The sequence below is a fragment of the Octopus bimaculoides genome, chromosome 5 (assembly GCF_001194135.2).
Source record: "Octopus bimaculoides isolate UCB-OBI-ISO-001 chromosome 5, ASM119413v2, whole genome shotgun sequence".
NCBI classification, from domain to species: Eukaryota; Metazoa; Mollusca; class Cephalopoda; order Octopoda; family Octopodidae; genus Octopus; species Octopus bimaculoides.
Window position 1 is genome coordinate 51245680 of NC_068985.1, and position 20104 is coordinate 51265783.

Here is a 20104-nt window from a genome sequence, read left to right on the forward strand (position 1 = left end):
CCCCCCACTGCTCAACATTCTCCCAAATAGTAAAATCGCATGTTGATTACTACATAATATATTGGAAAACACTAATTGCAAAACACTTCATTATAATTATTAAATGTCAGTAGCTAATTACTGCTACAAACTACTACTACTACTACTACTGCTGCTGCTACAGCTTAACAGTTATTAATACAGCATCTTCAGAAGCAGCAACAGCAGTACAAAAGCAACAACAGAAACCACCAAAAAAAACTGCAACAGTAAAATGCATTAATAACAACAACAACAATTTCAGCTGCAGAAATGCATCAACAACTGCAACATCAATGGAAGCATTAGCAACAACAACAACAACTGTGACTATAGCATTGTCATGACCAGCAGCAAGGCAAAGACAACAACAACAACAACAACAGTTGGAGCAAAAAATATCGATAACTGCATCTCTAACAAGGTTAACAAGATGAAGAACAAGAACAACTTAAGTGATATTATCAAGAAGAACAATGAAAAGAAGAACGATTGCAACAACAACAACAACTACAACATCAATAAAAATACTCATAATAGCAACAAAAGCAACAATAATATCAAGAGACAAAGGAGAGTCTGAGTCAACAAGTGGGAGTCACGAACCAATCAGGGAGTTCCTTATATGGTTTCTTGATCTATTCTTTACTCTTTTACTTGTTTCAGTCATTTGACTGCGGCCATGCTGGAGCACCGCCTTTAGTCGAGCAAATTGTCACCCAGGACTTATTCTTTGGAAGCCTAGTACTTATTCTATCGGTCTCTTTTGCCGAACCACTAAGTTACAGGGACGTAAACACACCACCATCGGTTGTCAAGCGATGGTGGGGGGACAAACACAGACACACAGACACACAAACACACACACACACATATATATATATATATGTATATATATATAGATATATACGACGGGCTTCTTTCAGTTTCCGTCTACCAAATCCACTCACAAGGCTTTGGTCGGCCCGAGGTTATAGTAGAAGACACTTGCCCAAGGTGCCACACGTCAAACTTGCCTTAAATCACCCAACTTCCCATTTTAAGAATAAAGGAAAGACACATTGGATAATGTAGTCTTAGATACACTATGTTGTGGAAAAAAGAAAAAAAAAAATACTGGATGGTCATAAATGGAAAAGTGTCTGTGATCATAAATATGTCTGGTTAACTAGGACTGGCCTGGGGTTAAATAAGAACAACAACAGCAACTGACTGCAACAACAAAAATGATGATAACTACAAAACAACTGCAACAAGAACAATGACATTACTGGCAATGAAGGTAGCAATGGTGGCAACAACAACAAGAAAAATAAGCCAAACAATAACAGTAAAAACAACAACATCATTTAATGTCCATTTTCCATGGGTTAGATGTTTTGACCGGGACTGGTAAGCTAGAGAGCAGCACCTGGCTCCAGTCATCAGTTTTGGCTGGGTTTTTAAGGCTGGATGCCCATCCTAATGCCAACCACTTTATAGAGTGTACTGGGTGTTTTATGTGCCTCGGGTAGGGGTGCCTTTTATGTGTCACTAGCACTGGTGCCCTTTAGGTTTCACTGGCATGGTGCCTTTTACAATGTCAGTGGCATGGGTACCCTGTATGTTTCACCGGCACATGTGCCTTTTACGTGTTACCAGCACTGGCAACGACCTCAGTTCACTTAGCTTGATGTGTCTTCTCAAGCACAGCAAATTGCCAGAAGTCTTGGTCACTTGTTGATGCCTCCTCTGTGGAGCTCAGCAACTAAAGATCACCACCTCATCCCATGTTTTCAAAAACAATAAAAAACAACAAAAATGAGACAATGACATCGACAACAACTACTGAAATAAGAACAATGATATTAATAGCAATGATGACAACAACGGTAACAACAAAAAAAAAAGAAACAAGTCAAAACAACAGCAAAAACAACAGCAATAGCGAAATCAACAACAACTATCACACCAGTTATTATAACTACTCTACGTAAGTCAAAACTGATGCAAGGATTCATCCACATGTATGTGGTTGAGTATTCCAAAAACATATGTACCCTTAATGTGCATGAATTCTTAGATGTAATCAATGGAATGCAGTGTGTGATAAGGTTAAATCTTGGAATTATAGGTTCAATTCCTCTGGTCAGGCTTCCTCAATATTTCCATCTACCCAATTTCACCCACAAAGCAATGGGTGTTGTAGGGGGTGGGGTGGGGTGGATGACAACCTTAGACTACAACATTAACTCTTTAGCATTTAAACTGACTGCTATATCAGACCTGAATATTCTATACAGTTTATGTTCAAACCAGCTAGATTCAGCCTCTCACACTTACCATACAATGTCATTCTAAAGATATACCATCACATCATTGAAATCTCAAAAGCTTCATGAGATAATGCTTGATTAATTCAAACCAATTTAAATAAATAAGCATTGTTTGACAGAGGAATCTGAATACTTAAAGGGTTAAAAGACACCGAAAATTCAAGTTTTCTTTTCCAGTTTCTTTTGTTTTGCTTTTCATATTTTAGAATTGTAATTTCATCTGAAAAAAAAACTGAATTCCTTAATGGAGTACAATCATCATGATCATCATTGTGGATATCGTCATCATTTGATGTCCAAGTTCCATGCTGGCATGGATTGGATGATTTCACAGGAACTGACAAAGCCAGAAGATGGAGCTGAGCTCCAGTGTTGCTTTGGTATGGCTTCTACAGATAGATGCCCTCCCCGACTCAAACCACTTTATGGATCATACTGGGTGCTTTTCTCTTTTGTGGCACCAGCACCAGTGAGATCACAAAGAAACTCACAACACAAGACTTCTTGACAGTGTGGGAGTGTTGTATTAGGGAAGGTGGCTTTATGGTAGGTGTACAGAGGCTTAAGTATGATAGAGAGATAGAGACAGGAACAGGTGTCTTGTCTTGCTGCTGAGGAGATACATGGCTACTCCAGCTAGAAAGGGAGACAAAACAGTGATGATAAGGTGTCAGAATGTACCCTCAGGTTACTATAGATATATAGTTATGGTATATTCTGTTAAGGACGTAGTAGAGTACAGTATAAAGCTCATTCACCTTCAGATTTAACCCTGTGCTATCCAGTAGTAATATTATACGTACTTCCAACTGTAGTGATTGAAAATAGATGTCCAACCATATTCCTTCTTGTTGACTCCAAATTTTTTCAATTATATATATATATATACGTATGTTGCTTTATACCAAACAAAGAGAATGGAGTGCTCAATACCTGTTCAATAGGATATACATTTTTTTTTTATTGAAACTGTAGCCGAGAGTTTGTATTATGATTTGAGTTTTACACTGCTGCAAACTTCAAGTGAAGCAATGTTTTGGATCAGGCATTTTAGGGATTGCAGTTTTTGTTTGAAGGTTGCAGTAGTGTGAAACTCAAGTTGTGAAACAAACTTGTTGCTTCAGTGCTAGTAAAAAAAACTATATGTCTGACCTATGTGAGCATGGAAAAGTGGATGTTAAAACATTGATGATGATATGTGTGTGTGTGTGTGTGTGTGTGTGTGTGTGTGTGTGTATGTGTGTGTGTGTGTAGAAGACAATGGCAAGCCACCTCTGTATAGAGCCAAGAAAGTCTTTGCAGATGTTCCATAAGGCCACGAGAATTCAAAATCTGATGTGAGAGTCCCTATTGTGTTTAATCATATAAATGTACAACTAGAGTGAAAATATTTATCTAGAAACAAATGTTAATTAAAGCAATTCTATTTTAAAATTAAAGTGATATTCATTGTGAATATATTGAAAACAACTTACAGAATTATTAATTTGATTCTTGCTTTTTTTTTTTCAATGACAGCTATATTTTCTTAATCAGACATTGAATACAATACTAAAGAACTTTGGAGTTTATGATGATCCAAAACGTCGATTTATGAAAATAAACATTAACCCAATAACATTTAAACTGGCTATATCCAACCCCCATATTCTACCTGTCTTATGTTCAGACTGGTTGGATCTGACCTCTCATACTTATTCTACAATTTCCTTCTAAAAATAAACACTCATATTATTGCAGTCTCAAAGCTATGAGAAAATGCATAATTAATTCAAAACAATGTGAATAAATCAGCATAAATAATTTGACAGAGTAATCTGAATGCTAAAGAGTCGAAAATGGAACTACAGAACTAACTCTGGACTTTATGCTGATCTAAAATATTGATTTAAGTGATTTTAGAAACAAATTTTATGACAGACAAAATCTTTAGTGATCAATACTTAATACAAGTTTCTGGGAATAAATTTTTGCTGTAATACAGGTATTTAGGCAAATTGATCAAATGACATATACTGAAATTTTATTTGATTCAATTCCCCACCCACACAACTGTGATTTATAAAAACAAGTCAGTTTTGTTTTGATACCAAATCACCCAAAACTAGCCATGGATCTAGGATACAAACTTCTTATTTTAAAGTAAACTAAATCAAAATATTCCATAAAAATAGCATATTAATTCACGTTTCAAATTCCAGTTTAATAGTGATAAAGTTATTTTACTGAATTCTTCCTTGTTAACAAAATTAATGAAAAAATAGTGTTTTTTAACAAGAATTCAGTAAGAAAAGGGTTAATTTTGAATTCCACTGACATTAATGCTTTCTCCCAAAAGGCCTTAGCTACATAAACAAGATGCAGGAGTGACTGTGTGGTAAGAAACTTGCTTCCTAACCATGTGGTTCTGGGTTCAATTCCACAGCATGTCACCTTGGGCAAGTGTCTTCTACTATAGCCTCAGGTTAACCAAAGTACCATGAGTGGATTTGGTAGACAGAAACTGAAAGAAGCCTGTCATATACATATATATGTGTATATATTTATGTGTGTGTGTCTGTGTTTGTTTCCCCATTACAACTTGACAACCAGTGTGGGTATGTTTACGTCCCTGTAACTTAGCAGTTTGGCAAAAGAGACTGATAGAATAAGTACCAGGCTTAAAAAATAAGTACTGGAGCTGATTCATTCAACTAAAAGTCCAAGGCAGTGCCCCAGCATGGCCACAATCTAATGTCTGAAACAGGTAAATGATAAAAGATACCTAAAATGGTTTTGATAGCTTGGCTTATTTAAGGAAACTCAACAATAATATTTATAAGAAGAAAACAGTCTAAACTATTGCTTTATTGAAGTATTATTGTTTCTGACAGCAGTTTCTAGAACATTCACTTACTGTTGTAAGTTTATAGTTGGTGGACACATCTAAGACTTTTAGAAATTATCTAACATTCTGATGTCAATTTTAGTTACAGTAATCTCTGTATAATAATTTCATTTTACTACAGTCACAAGGCTTGGAATTCGAGCTGAGGGCAGTTGATTGCATTGACTCCAGTACTTGAGTGGTACTTATTTTATTGAACTCAAAAGGATGAAAGGCAAAGTCGACCTCAGTGGCATTTGAGCTTAGAGTATAAAGCATCAGAAGAAATGTCACTAAGCATTTTCTCCAAAGCATTAATGATTCTTATTTCTTTACTGCCCACAAGAGGCTACACACAGAGGGGACAAACAAGGACAGACAAACAGATTAACTCAATTATATCAACCCCAGTGCATAACTGGTACTTATTTAATTGACCCCGAAAGGATGAACAGCAAAGTCGACCTCGGCAGAATTTGAACTCAGAATGTAGCAACAGACGAAATACTGCTAAGCATTTCGCCTGGCGTACTAATGTTTCTGCCAGCTCACCGCCTTAATGCACTCATGATTCTGCCAACTCACTGCCCTTAACCCATTAATGCATAGCATCCAGAAAAATGGATGCAGGAAAAATTACTATTGCTTGGTAAGTAAACTACCTATTGAGCTTATCTTTGGTATAGTCTGCCTCTAAACTAGTGCTCTATGAGTGAGCAAGAGCTGCATACAAACAAACCAGGTAAACACACATACAAAATAAGTAATAGTAATTTTTCCCGTGTCCATTTTTCTGGACGCTATGCATTAATAGGTTAATTTCAATATAATAATCCTTTCCACAATAGGCACAAGGCCTGAAGTTTGGGGGAGGGGACTAGTCAATTACATCAACCCCAGTGTTTCACTGGTACTTATTTCATCGACCCTGAAAGGATGAAAGGCAAAGTCAACCTCAGAGGAATTTGAACTCATAATATAGTGGTGGGCAAAATGCCACTAAGCATTTTGTCCAGTGTGCTAATGATTCTGCCAGCTCACTGCCTAAATGTTGGCTAGTTGTTTGGTTGGTTGGTTGGTTAATTACTGCAATCACTTTTACATCGTATAGAGCAGTGGTTCTTCACCAGGGTCCATATGGCCCCTGAGGGTCCATATAAGATTTTAGGGGGTCCAAGAAACAAAATAGTAAATTGGGGACCCACAATAGTATTTTAAGGGCCCCTGAAAATATTTTGCTTTAGGTGTATTTATTGATATGTATTGCAAGGAACAGCTAGGTTTCTCTCTCTAATAATTTTACATAGTTCAACCTACACAATTTAATGTGTGAAAAACAAAATAGGAATTTTCAAAGAAGTATCTATAAAGCTAGTTGTTATACACCAGATGTCTATGGGGGTCCACCAGAATAAAATAAAATAGTAATTAAAGGGGTCCACAGATAAAAAATGGTCGAGAACCCCTGAGAGAGAGAGAGAGGTGGGGGGAGAAAATGAAAAAGAAATAGTGAGATATTTTCTGAAAATTATACATTTTTTGCAGAGATAGATTTTCAATGAATTACAATGTGATTATGTTGATAAAATTTAGAAAAATATCATATTTATTGCAAATATATAAATGAGAAAATTGTTTAATTTAACTTAATGTAATAAATATTTTTCCTTAAAAAGTTAGTTTTAATTTGCTCATTTTGTATAAGCACCAAGAAATTTGATAAAAGTTAAATAACAATTATTGTATGTATGTATGTATGCCATATTTCCTAATCTTACCCATAATAGTAAAAGCTTACTCCCAAAGTTACGTGTCATTTTACAAGTAACACTAATTTTTCTAATAATTTTTATTTCAAAAACTTGTATTTTAGAATTATAAAAAAGAAATCCATAACACACACATACAAAAAAATCACAGTTCTCTCCCAATTTGAAATTTTAGTACATGTTGAGATGTCATACAATAGCCATAGGAACACATTTAAGCTCTCTGTCCTTGTATTCAAGTAGAAATATATACTTTAAAGCCACTATTTAACCCCTTAACATTTCAATTATCAAATATAATGCTTATTTATCCACAGTTTTAAGTCAATCATGCCTTATCTCATAGCTTTGAGATTTCAATGATGTAATTGTTTATTTTTAGAATGTCAATATAGGTTAGGTGTGAGAGGTTTGATCTGGCCAGTTTGAACATAAAATAGGTAGAATATTGGGGCTAGATATGGCTGGTTTAAATGCTAGAGTTTAAAGGATTTCATAAAATATTATAAATGCATGTAAATGAACATTTTTGATTGGCAGAAATTACAGATTTAGCTCCCTTAGTTTTTTTTTGCAAGCATTCAATGTTTTCAAAAGAAAAAAATATGGCTAATTATTATTTATAGAAGGTATGTGACCAGTTGTCTGTAGGTTCATAAAAATAGATTGATAAAAAATAGTTGAATGTTACTAAATATTTTCACTGAAGTTAATGCATTTTTGGTCTAAATAGAGCACTTTAACTGAATGACAACATCTGGTAAAACTTTCAGAAATTGAACGTGGATAAATTGAAAAAAAAACAAAAGCAGAGGAAAGTGAACAAAAAAGGGAACGGGAAGAGGGATCAACACATGATCCCTACAAATACAACACTCAGTCATAAAGATGACATTTTTTTTCAAACACTTAAACAACAAAAGCTTTGCTCATTTTCTTTGTTATTTTCTTTTGCATTCAAGTCTAGTTTTACTAAGTTTGTACACATCTCAGAGGTACTAAAGACTAATTTAAATAACCCCTAGTTCTATGTATTTGGTCTACATTTGAACAGAGATACTAAAGACTAAAATATAACAACCTCTAGGTCTAATTATTTGGTCTAAGTTTGGACATATTTCAGAGATACTAAAGACTAAATAAATAATCTCCAAGTCTCACTATTTGGTCTAACTTTGTTGGTCTAATTTAGAGCCATTTCAGCAATAACAAAAGACAGAACATAATAACCTGTATGTCTAACTATTTAGTCTAATGTTGCACACATCTCAGAGGTAGCAAAGACAGATTTAAACAAACCTCTCAGAGGTACTAATGACTAAATATAACAACCTCTTGGTCTACCTTTGTACACATCTCAAAGGTGCTAAAAATTAAATTATACAACCTCTTGGTCTAAATTAGTTGACATCTCAGGGGTGCTAAAGACTAAATAAATATAACAACCACTAGCTCTAACTATTTGGCCTAATTTTTTACACATCTCAAAAGTAGTAAACAACCTCTAGGTCTAATTGTTTGGTCTAATTTGTACACATTTCAGGGATACTAAAGATTAAATAAGGAACATCTAGGTCTAATTATGCACATAATTGAGGTACTAAAGACTAAATAATAACCTCTAGGCATAACTATTTCATCTAAGTTTGTACACATATCATATGCATTAAAGACTAAACAAACAAGCTCTAGGTCTAATTATTTCATCTAAGTTTATATATATCTTGGAGGTACTAAAAACTAAATAAATAACATCCAGGTCTAATTATTTTGTCGAAGTTTGTACATAGTTTAGAAGAACTAAAGATTAAATAATAAACTCTAAGTCTAACTATTTATATACATCTCAGATGCAATAGAGACTAAATAAATAACCTCTAGGTCTAAATTTTTGGTTTGAGTTTGTAAACATCTTAGAGGTACTAAAAGACTAATTTAAACAACCACCAGGTCTAACTATTTGGTCTAAGTTTATACACATCTCAAATGCAATAGAGACTAAATAAATAACCTCTAGGTCTAAATTTTGGGTTTAAGTTTGTAAACATCTTAGAGGTACTAAAAAGAATAATTTAAACAACCACCAGGTCGAGCTATTTGGTCTAAGTTTGTACATATCACAGACGTACTAAAACTAAACATACAATCTTTAGGTTTAATTTTCTGGTCTACGTTTGTACACATCTCAGACATACTAAAGACTAAGTATAACAACAAAAGCTAAGAGACTCGCTTGTTAGTAGCAAAGTCATTTTCTAGTTGCTACAAGAGCAAGTTATGCACATTATTGGAGTCATACTTACATGTAGCACCGACTGTTAATTACGAAGTCACTACAATTACAACAGGGGAAGTTTGGTTAAATATATTAATGGTGTAGGATTATATTGACATGCAGGTGTACATACATGCACACGCATACACACATGAATGCACACATACATACCCACACACACACATACATATAGACACAAGTAGGTATGCACAAATGTATACAAACTTTTATCAATACGTCATTATCAAGGAAAGATTAGTTAAAATAATTATTTTCTCCAGAGATATAACGAATGGTACAATGCATTCAAGTAGACATAGTGATCATATTTATGATATATAAATAATTATATATGTGCGTATGTGTAGGAAGGTGTGTGTGTGTGTATGTGTGTGTGTGTGTGTGTGTATAGATAGAACATTTTTGGTAACTCTATTGAATGGAGTTTCATTAATGACACTTTGGTTAGTAATACTGGCGGCATGACTTTTTTTAACAGACAGAAATCAGACAGTTGTAGCCAATGGTTCTGGGGAGACACTTATCTGTAGTGGAGTCCCTCAAGGAACTGTACCGAGATCACTACTGTTTGTGGTGGCTTTCTTGGTCATGTCCTCAGTCAAACAGTTAGTCATTCTCATCAGCTATGCTGATGATACAAATGTATCATACTAGAACTACAAAATGACTTACATGCAATATAAATATGAGCTGATCAAAATAATATGCAGTTGAATGCTGAGAAGTTTCAAGCACTCCACTGTTATCCCACAAACAGACTACAATTGAAATACACAGGACCTGGGGTGGTGTAATTCCTGAGTTAGAATAGGTAACTGACCTGGGAACCCATATAAGTAATGCTGCAACATTTCATGTGCATATTACGCAGATGTCAATATTGTGTGGGTGAACAGCTGGACAGATTCTCAGATTATTCAGAACCAGTAGAAGATCTCTCGCTACTTTTATGGAGAACTTTCATTCTGGTTCATTTGGGTTACTGCTCTCAAATGTGGTTACCATAAAGTGTCAAACTTGAGGCAACCCAGCGTCACTACACAAAGAATATTGACTCAGTGAAATGGTCAAACTACTGGGAGAGGCTAAAAGAACTGAAGCTCTACTCCATGGAGAGAAGGCAAGAAAGATATGCAGTGACATACAAGGGGACAATCCTGGAAGGTCTAGCTCCCAACTTTGGAATTGAAAACTATAGCAACCACCAAACTGGACAGCACTTCATAATACCAAAGAACCTGTCTTTTCTATCTTGAATAAGGACCCAGCATTGTAACAGCTTGTGTTCCAAGGGGCCACAATTGTTCAACATCCAGCCAAACAAGCTCAAAGATTTGTAAGGTGTAGATGTGGGGATCTTGAAAGAGCATCCAAACAAATTTCTCTCTGAAATCTCACATGAACCCACATCGTAACAGAAGGCACAAAGAAGAGCGGATCCATCCAAATCACAACTTCACCAGAAACAGTACAAAAAGGAAACCCAAACACATTGAAAGGTGGTGTCATTGGCTGAAACTAGTAAAAGTTAGAATATATATACATATGTATGTATGTATGTGAGTGCACACGTGTGTGTATGTATGTATATATATATATATATACATATACTTATGTATGTATGTGTACATACATATATATACTTATGTATGTATGTGTACACACACATACACACACACACATATATATATATATGTATATATATATATATATTTATGTATGGATGTATGTGTACATACATATCTACACACATACATACACACATATAAGCAAAAAGATTTTTCAAAGAAAATTATCTTTTAAATACAATGCCTTTTTACTTGTTTCAGTCATTAGACTGTGGCCATGCTGGGGTACCACCTTGAAGAATTTTAGTTAAACTAATAGACTCCAGTACTTTTTTTTTTTTTAAGCTCAGTACTTACGCTAGCAGGTTCCTTTTGCTGAATTGCTAAGTTACGGGGACATAAACACACCAACATCAGCTGTCAAGTGATGGTGGAGGACAAACACAGATGCACGCGCACACACACATACAATGGGCTTCTTTCAATTTCCATCTACCAAATCCACTCGCAAAGCTTTGGTCGACTCAAGGCTATCGTAGAAGATATTTGCCAAAGGTGTCATGCAGTGGGACTGAACACAGAACCATACGGTTGGGAGGCAAAATTCTTACCACACAGCCATGCCTGTGCCTGCATATTAGTTCTTAATACATCCATGCTGACTTGAATGTGTAACATGCTAATCACTGTTGTGTTTCATTACAACAGAACAACTTCTCCTTTATGATGAATATGTCTTCATAATGCAAGAGATTCAGAGGCATTCAGTGTTTTGACATTGTTATGCCTCATCAGCCACTGATCTGTGCCAATATTTGCCAACCAATAATAAATTATATGCATGGTGAACAGTGAGATTCAGTGAACAAACTGTTCACTGATCTGTGCCAATATTTGCTAATCAATAATAAATCATTATATACATGGTGAACAGTGAGATTCAGTGAACAAACTGTTCACTGATCAGTGCCAATATTTGCCAACCAATAATAAATCATTATATACATGGTGAACAGTGAGATTCAGTGAACAAATTGTTCACTGATCTGTGCCAATATTTGCCAACCAATAATAAATCGTTATAAGCATGGTGAACAGTGAGAGTCAGAACAATGAATTGTATATTTATTCTTAATATGTTCCAGCAGATTCAAATATTAACAAAATGAGGAAATGGGAAAGAACTTGAAAAATATTTCAAATTGTTAATAGAAATCTGTAGCATCATCATTATCATTCTTTAACATCTGTTTTCCATGCTGGCATAGGGTGGAAAATTTGACCAGAGTTAGCAAGCAGAAGAGCAGCACCAGGTTCCAGTCTGATTTGGCTTGGTTTCAACAGCTGGATGCTCTTCCTAATATCAACCACTTTACAGTGTGTGCTAGGTGCTTTTAATGAGACACTGGCAAGAGCACTTTTATGTGGCACCAACACAAATGCTTTTTATGTGGCACTGGCACAGGACTCTTGTAGGCCAATCCTCTTCACCAGAGGGAGTAGCCTTAACACTTCTGTTGTGGAGGACGGATCTTCTTGGGTATCAGCAAATGAATATAAGCCTTAGGAATTTTTTTCTGAACTGGAAAATTTTTGATAAAAAATGTTCCCAGACTCAGCATGAAAATAAATAATTATTTGAAATGAATGCCAGTCTTTTATCTTTTACCTTTTACTTGATTTACTCGTTGCACTGTGGCCATGCTGGTGCAGTGCTTTGAAGACTTAGGTGATCAAATCGACCACCCCAAGTCTGGTAGTTATTTTATTGGTTTTGTTTGCCAAACAACTAAGCTACAGGGATGTAAACAAACTAACACCAGTTGTCAAGCAGGGAGCAGGGGACAAACACACAAAGCCACACACAGTATATACATACATACATGTATATATATACAGACTTACATGTATATATATATATATATATATACATACATCTATACATGTGACACATAAAAGACACCCAGTCACTCTGTGGATTGGTTGGCGCTAGGAAGAGCATCTCGTCATAGAAACCAAGCCAAAACAGACTAGAGCCTGATGTAGCTCTCCGGCTTACCAGCTCCAGTCAAACTGTCTTACTCATGCTAGCATGGAAAACAGACAGTAAATGATGATAATGATGATGATGGTGATAAATGATGAGCTTCTTTCAGTTTCTGTCTATCAAATCCACTCTCAAGACTTTGGTTGGCCTGGGGCTGCAATAGAAGACACTTGCCGAAGGTGCTATGCTGTGGGGTTGAACCTGGAACCATGTAATTTGGGAAGCAAGTTTCTTACCACACAACCACACCTGCACCTATGAAAATATGAAAATATTACAAAAAGAATGGTTTTTGAAATTTGGACTAGTAATAGTGACACAATCATGGGATATGAAGGTAGACCTGAGGGAAAGATTGCAGATTTCTTTGGTCAACCAGGCAATCCTGGGACTAGATGTAGTTTTGTGGTTTGAAACGGCCAAGAAAATAATCTTGATCATCCTGGCAAGCTCGTAATCATTTTAGGTGCAGATGTGGCTGTGTGGTAAGAAGCTTGCTTCTCACAACAATACCATTCCAAGTTCATTCCCCCTGCATAGCACTTTTGGCAAGTGTCTTCTATAGCCTCAGGCCAGCCAAATCCTCGTGAGTAGATTTGGTAGATGGAAACTGAAAGAAGTCCGTCGTATGTATATATATACATATATATATATATGTATTGCAGAGACTTTTGGCAATTTACCATACTTGAGAAAACCTTTCAAGCCAAGTGAGATCATAATTATGACCGATGCCAGTGATTTATAACTGGCACCTGTGCCGGTGGCACATAAAAAGCTCCCACTACACTCTTGTAGTGGTTGGCATTAGAAAGGGCATCCACCTGTAGCAATCAGGCCAAATCAGATTGAAGCCTGGAGCACCTCCCCAGTTTTCAGTCAAACTGTCCAACCCATGCCAGCTTGGAAAAATGGACGTTAAATGATGATGATAATATATTTATGTGTGTGTGTGTGTTTTCCCCCCTGTCATCACTTGACAACCGATGCTGGTGTGTTTATGTTGCCATAACTTAGTGGTTTGGCAAAAGAGACCTTTAGAATAAGTATTAGGCTTACAAAGAATAAATCCAGGGGTCAATTTCTTTGAGTAAAACCCTTTGAGGCAGTGCTCCAGCATGACTGTAGTCAAATGACTGAAGCAAAAGAGTAAAGCTTACAATCACATAGGAAGAAAGGTGCAATCAAAGGTGCTGAATACCAGAGCCATCTGCAGGATTGCAAAGAGAAAGGACAGTAGTCATGGAGTAAGAGAGAGGAGACCCCAGGAGGAAATGAAGAGCAGTGATTTGGCCACCAATAGGAGGGTGTTGCAACTCAGTGTGAAAACACCCACTGATCATTGGATAACATCTGATGTCATCAATTCTTTCTAATCAAAACTGTATTCACTGAAGGTGAATGAAGCAGCATCGTCTCCTTTTAGATGTTTTCTGTATCTAAAAGAACGATCTTTGAAAAATGGAATGAAAATGATTGAATAAAGAAACTTTTCAATGAATAACATTTTCATAATACTTGCATAGCTGACACATATATATTTGCTGTTATCTTAGAAATTTTTAGGTTACAAATAAATTTAGGTTTTGCTAGTTACTTAAGTGAATAAAAATAGAAATATTTCAAGAGAACAAGTTTCTCACATCTGATATTAAAAAAAAAAAGAATTGGAAAGATATAATAAAAGTATTACATAATGAATTATCAGTTGAATATGGAACTAAAATAAGTAAACAATGTAATAATTACAGAATCAATTTTTAAAAAGAATATTATCTTAAACTGAAAATGTGTTAAGACATTGGAATGGGAGTTTGGATAGAAATATTTCTAGTGGCAGAATTAAGCGACTATCCTCAGGAAAAAAACCCACAATAGTTGGTAGAAGTACTGGTTAGAAATATCACTTGCAGCAGAAGTGAGTGACTATCTGAAGAAAGAGAAAATAAGAAGTAAGGGATAGTAATGTATAGTAATATTAAGAATATTCTAGAATGGAATTTAAAGACCTATGGTGTGTACAGATCTAAATCAAGGGTTGGCAAAGCGATTGTCAATCAATATTGACCCCTAGGTGGGTCTAGGTGGCTATCCTAGCAATTAATAAACATCAGAAACGATTTTGAGTGAATTATTAGTGAAATAAATCCTGGACAGTGCAGTCATTTAAGGCTAAAACTCATTAATTTCCAGCCAAATATCAATGCACAACAAGTGTTCACCAAACACTTTCCACATTAAATATTCCAAATATATCAATATAATATCACCAAATTTTTATTGTTCTTCATTAATTTCATTAAGTATTTTCATTAAATTTCTTTAAATATTGCTTATTAAAAAATGGTAATGACACAAAAGAATGAAGGAATTATTGTTTATAATGAGGAAATTTTTAAAGTATATGTTTTATTTTTGAAAGTTTAAATAATGGGGGTCAGAATGGGGGCAATAAGTTATCAATGATTCCACAAAGAGGATCGATGATATAAGAAGTTGGCCAACCCTTGATCTAAATAAATGTTAAGGAAAAGCTCCAGCATGAGATCTGGGTTACTAATATACAGATGTGTGGGCATACCTTTTGTAATGAGTAAAATGAGTACACATAGACAGACAGACATTTACAAATATGTATTAAGGTGCATATATATGTACAATTATCTATCTGTCTATACATACATGCATGGGCACTGGGATATTTAACACACTGCCTAAATAACAATCTTGAAAAATTAGGCTTCTCAAAACCAGAAAGAAGAAAGCTGATTTGAAGACTACAAGTCAAAGCCATCACTGGAACTGTAAAAATCTGTAAAACTTCCCAGAAATTTATCATTTATATATATATGAGCATGTCTAGATATGCAAGTATATGCACGAGAAGACATACATAAAACAAAACATACAAGTCTGCACATTTACATAAATACACACATAGATACAAAAATACCTTGTTGTTGATGTTGAAATTCCAATGAAGTAGCTTTGGATCTAGGTTAGAAACCAACCCTTTCTCTATTGGCAAGAAATCTTGAAATAAAACCGAATAATGACATACATTCATACATACATACATACATATCATTTTTTATTTTGGTTAAGTCAATCTCTTGTTACTTTAGAATGCATATACAAGTTTATCAATCTGGTAAGTTTTAACTTGCATGATGACCCCGTGAATGCACAGGTGAAAAAACTCCAGAATAGCAACAAACTTACTTAACCTAGATAAAAAAAAATATTACTATTTTCTATTATGGTACTAAGTACTCTTTCCTCTGACAATCAATACCAACTGTACACACATACACACACATAAAGTAATAAGGAAGATACAGAAGGCCATTGACAAAGCCAGCTTAACTGGGAAATACCGTCGCCAGATGAGGCTAGCTGGCACTTAAAACACTTAAAGGTATTGCAACTGGATGCAATCATGGAGATGTTACTAGACACCATTAAGGGCTTTTATGGACAATATTACTGTATTGTCAGAAAATAGAGAAGCAGCAGATGGAATGTTAGAACGGTTGGAGAAGCTAATAGGATGGGTAAGAATGAAATTCAAAGCCAAGAAATCTCAAAGTGTGGCATTTGTGAAAGGAGTCCAAAAAGAAGTGAAGTTCAGGATAGGAGGCGAAGAAATACCAACAGTGAAAGATCCACCAGTCGAAAATCTCGGCAAATGGTACAGAAATTTATTAAATGATAAGAAGCAAAGCAAGGAAACATGATTTAATGGAACAGGGACTAAAGGCAATTGACAGGACAACATTCTGGGGAAATTCAAATGCTGGATACTGCAATTTGGACTGTACTCAAGGATAATGTGGCCATTGAAAATGTGTGAAATAGCCTCAATTAGAGTAGAAGGGATGGAACAAAGATGCAGTGTGTTTATCAGAAAATGGCTTGGTCTTCCAAAACCACTGAATATAACTACACTATATGGAAAACCTGTGCTGCAACTACTGATAACATCAATCAGTGACGAATATAAGGCAGGAAAGGTGAGAATATAAGGCAGGAAAGGTGAGAATAGTAATGATGCTAAGGTATTCAAAAGATGAGAACATCTAAGAAAACCATCCAGAGGTATGAACAGGGAGGAAATGGAAAGCGAAAGAAGCAGTAAACAGTGTGATCAGAAAGTTAAGGCATGCCGATATAGTCGGAGAGACACAAGAAGCAAGAGCCAGTCTAGGGTTGCAAAATTTCAAATCATTTTGCATGAGCAGAGTAAAAGGGATGAAAGAGGCAATGGTACATGAAGTGAGAAAGAAGGAAAAAGAAAGGCTAAATGTACATTTGGTGCAACATAGTCAACAGAGACAGTGTCTGAGATGGCAGGAATATGTGGTCAGTTGCAGAATCTCATGAAAAGAACAAACAAAAACATCCTTCCTGATTAAGTCTACCGTCGACATTTTGCATTCACCGGCCAATTTAGTCCAGTGGAACCTACAAATGACTGATGAATGTAGATGCGGAGTAAAAGTGACAGTGGGACATGTTCTGTCAAACTTCAGGCTAGCACTAGATGGATATACAAGACATCACAACCACAGCACTCAAGGAGAAAATTGAGGGATATAATAGGAGTGAGTACCCAAAAGTGGAAAAATGCGGAAGGATACGCTTCCAGAAAGAGGGAAAAGGAAATAAGACCAAGCCTTCAAAAAAAGCATACGAGACAAATGAAAGATAGAAGGGATACTGGGAGCTGGCCATGGATTTGGAAAGCTTATTAATGTGTCCATTCATAAAGACAACAAAAAGACCGGACTTAATCCTATGGAATACAGACCAAAAAATTGGAATTTTGCTAGAACTGACAGTGTCATGAAAAGAAAATATCACTAATGCAGAGCAAAGGAAGGAGAGGAGGCATGAGAAATTAATCAAAGAGTGCAGGGAAGTATTACCACCTGGCAGTGGGGGCTAGAGGCTCCATTGAAAGGAAAATGGTGATGTTATTTAAAAGAAGATTTGCAGTTTCAAGCACAGAATAGAGAAAAGTAATAAGGAAGATACAGGAGAGAGTTGACAAAGCCAGCTTCTATATATGGCTGAAATAAGAAGACTTGAAATGGCTCAAAAGCCATATGCCAACTGAGCAAATGTTTTTTACTATAGCTCCAGGCCAACCAAAGCTGTGTGAGTGGATTTGGTAGATGGAAACCAAAAGAAGCCTGTCATGTGTGTGTGTGTGTGTGTCCTACCACCACTTGACAACTAATGTTAGTGCGTTTACGTCCCTGTAACTTGGCAGTTTGGCAACAACGATCAACAGAATAAAGTACCAGGCTTAAAAATAATGCCTGGAGTTGATTCCCTCAGCTAAAAATTATTCAAGGCAGTGCCCCACCATGGCCACAGTCTAAAAACTGAAACAAGCAAAAGATGAATGATATATATGTATTCATATATGTATAGGGTGAAGCAGAAAATCCTCCCATATTTTACATGCCCATTGGTGTGGCACTAATGATGTTTGGCAGGTGATAATGGTGTCTTCAGGTAAGTGTTGTTTTACTGTTTTTCTTTTGTCATCATCATCATTTGGACCATTGCACACTCTATGTTTGATGTTGGAATGTTTATCAAGAATGGTGACTCTGGGAAATTTTTTGCTGCATCCAATATTGTGTATATGTGTGTATATAGACATACACACACACACACACATATATCATGATTTTACATCCCCTTTTCCATGCTAGATGTATATAAGTGCATGAGTGTGCATGTGCACATGTGATTATTTACAGTGATGATGTGTTTACATTCTCTATAACACAAAATATTCTACAGTCCTACTTTTATGAACACAAGTAAATACTATAGCCTCGGGCCGACCAAAGCCTTGTGAGTGGATTTGGTAGAAAGAAACTGAAAGAAGCCCGTCGTATATATATATGTGTTTGTGTGTCTGTGTTTATTCCCACCAACATCACTTGACAACCAATGCTGGTGTGTTTACATTCCCATCACTTAGCGGTTCGGCAAGAGAAACCGATAGAATAAGTATTAGGCTTACAAAGAATAAGTCCTGGGGTCGATTTGCTCGACTATAGGCGGTGCTCCAGCATGGCCGCAGTCAAATGACTGAAACAAATAAAAGAATAGAAGAATAGTGATAAAATGTATGTGCTGTACATTAGCTCACTCCCTCCATCGAATAGACGTTGCTTGAACAGGTGCACTGTGTGCCATGCATCAGGTGTTAAAGTGATCACAGAGCAATGCGAGATGTAGTGTTTTGTTCAAGAACACAATGTACCACCCAGTGTAGTAATTGAATCCACAATTTTGCAATAATGATTGCAATACGCTAACCACTAGGCTATGCATAATAATAATAATACTAATGTGTGTTTATATGGGTATATATGTGTACGTCTGTGTGTGTGTGTGTGTGTGAGAACATGTATTTTGATTGAGTGTGTATGAATACATTTCCTTTGAAGAAAAAAATAATCCAGATATAAAGCTATTTGAAGAATAAAACATGAATTTATGTATAACTGAATGTATATTAAATATGAATGCATATATACAAATGAATGTATATAAAACTGAATATCTGTGTAAGTGAATGTATACAAAAACGATGTATATATAAAATATGAAAGTATATGCAATATATATATATATATATATATATATATATATATATATGAAAAACTCACTTGTTGAAATATCTGGTCAGCAGACAAATGACAAGGGTGATTCCAAGAAAGGCTATGATGGCAACAACGCAGACAACAAATACCAGAAGAGTTGGTCCCTGGAAGAATGCTGCAACAATAACAGATGGGGAAAAAGAATAAGTGAATACACATATATAATTTGTGAATCTCATATGTTTATAGATACATACATATAGATACCTAAAGACAAACCTCTTGTGATAACAAAAGAGGTCAGCCTCAATATTCTTGGAAATAGAGGACTGTATTTATAGAATGATTCAGGTATGAGGAGACTCACATACAAGACTTCAAGTTTCTGTGTCAATGTCACTACAGGATTTTTGATGTTTGTGATTGATAGTATTGCAGGCACCAGCTGAAGGAATGTAGCAATTATCATATGATTAATACAAAAACTTGAAGCTCTGTATGTGAGTCTCCATAATTCCATAACTGTATTATTCAATACATACAGACACACATAAACAACCACAAATATATGTGTGTATGTATACATATATATATAT

General features: G+C 35.5%; 1 protein-coding gene across 4 annotated transcripts in view; it reads right to left on the reverse strand.

Moving 5' to 3' along the window:
- LOC106879154 (myb-like protein U) overlaps window positions 1–20104 on the reverse strand; it is a 196385-nt gene that overhangs the window by 49987 nt on the left and 126294 nt on the right. For 3 of the 4 annotated variants that reach the window (XM_052968384.1, XM_052968381.1, XM_052968382.1), the window contains exons 7-8: window positions 19575–19683; window positions 9272–9301 (exon numbers count right to left, since the gene is read on the reverse strand). In XM_052968384.1, coding sequence (XP_052824344.1) covers window positions 9272–9301; window positions 19575–19683 — 139 coding nt within the window. The remainder of the gene's footprint in view (window positions 1–9271; window positions 9302–19574; window positions 19684–20104) is intronic. The other variant, XM_052968383.1, reaches the window with a different exon arrangement.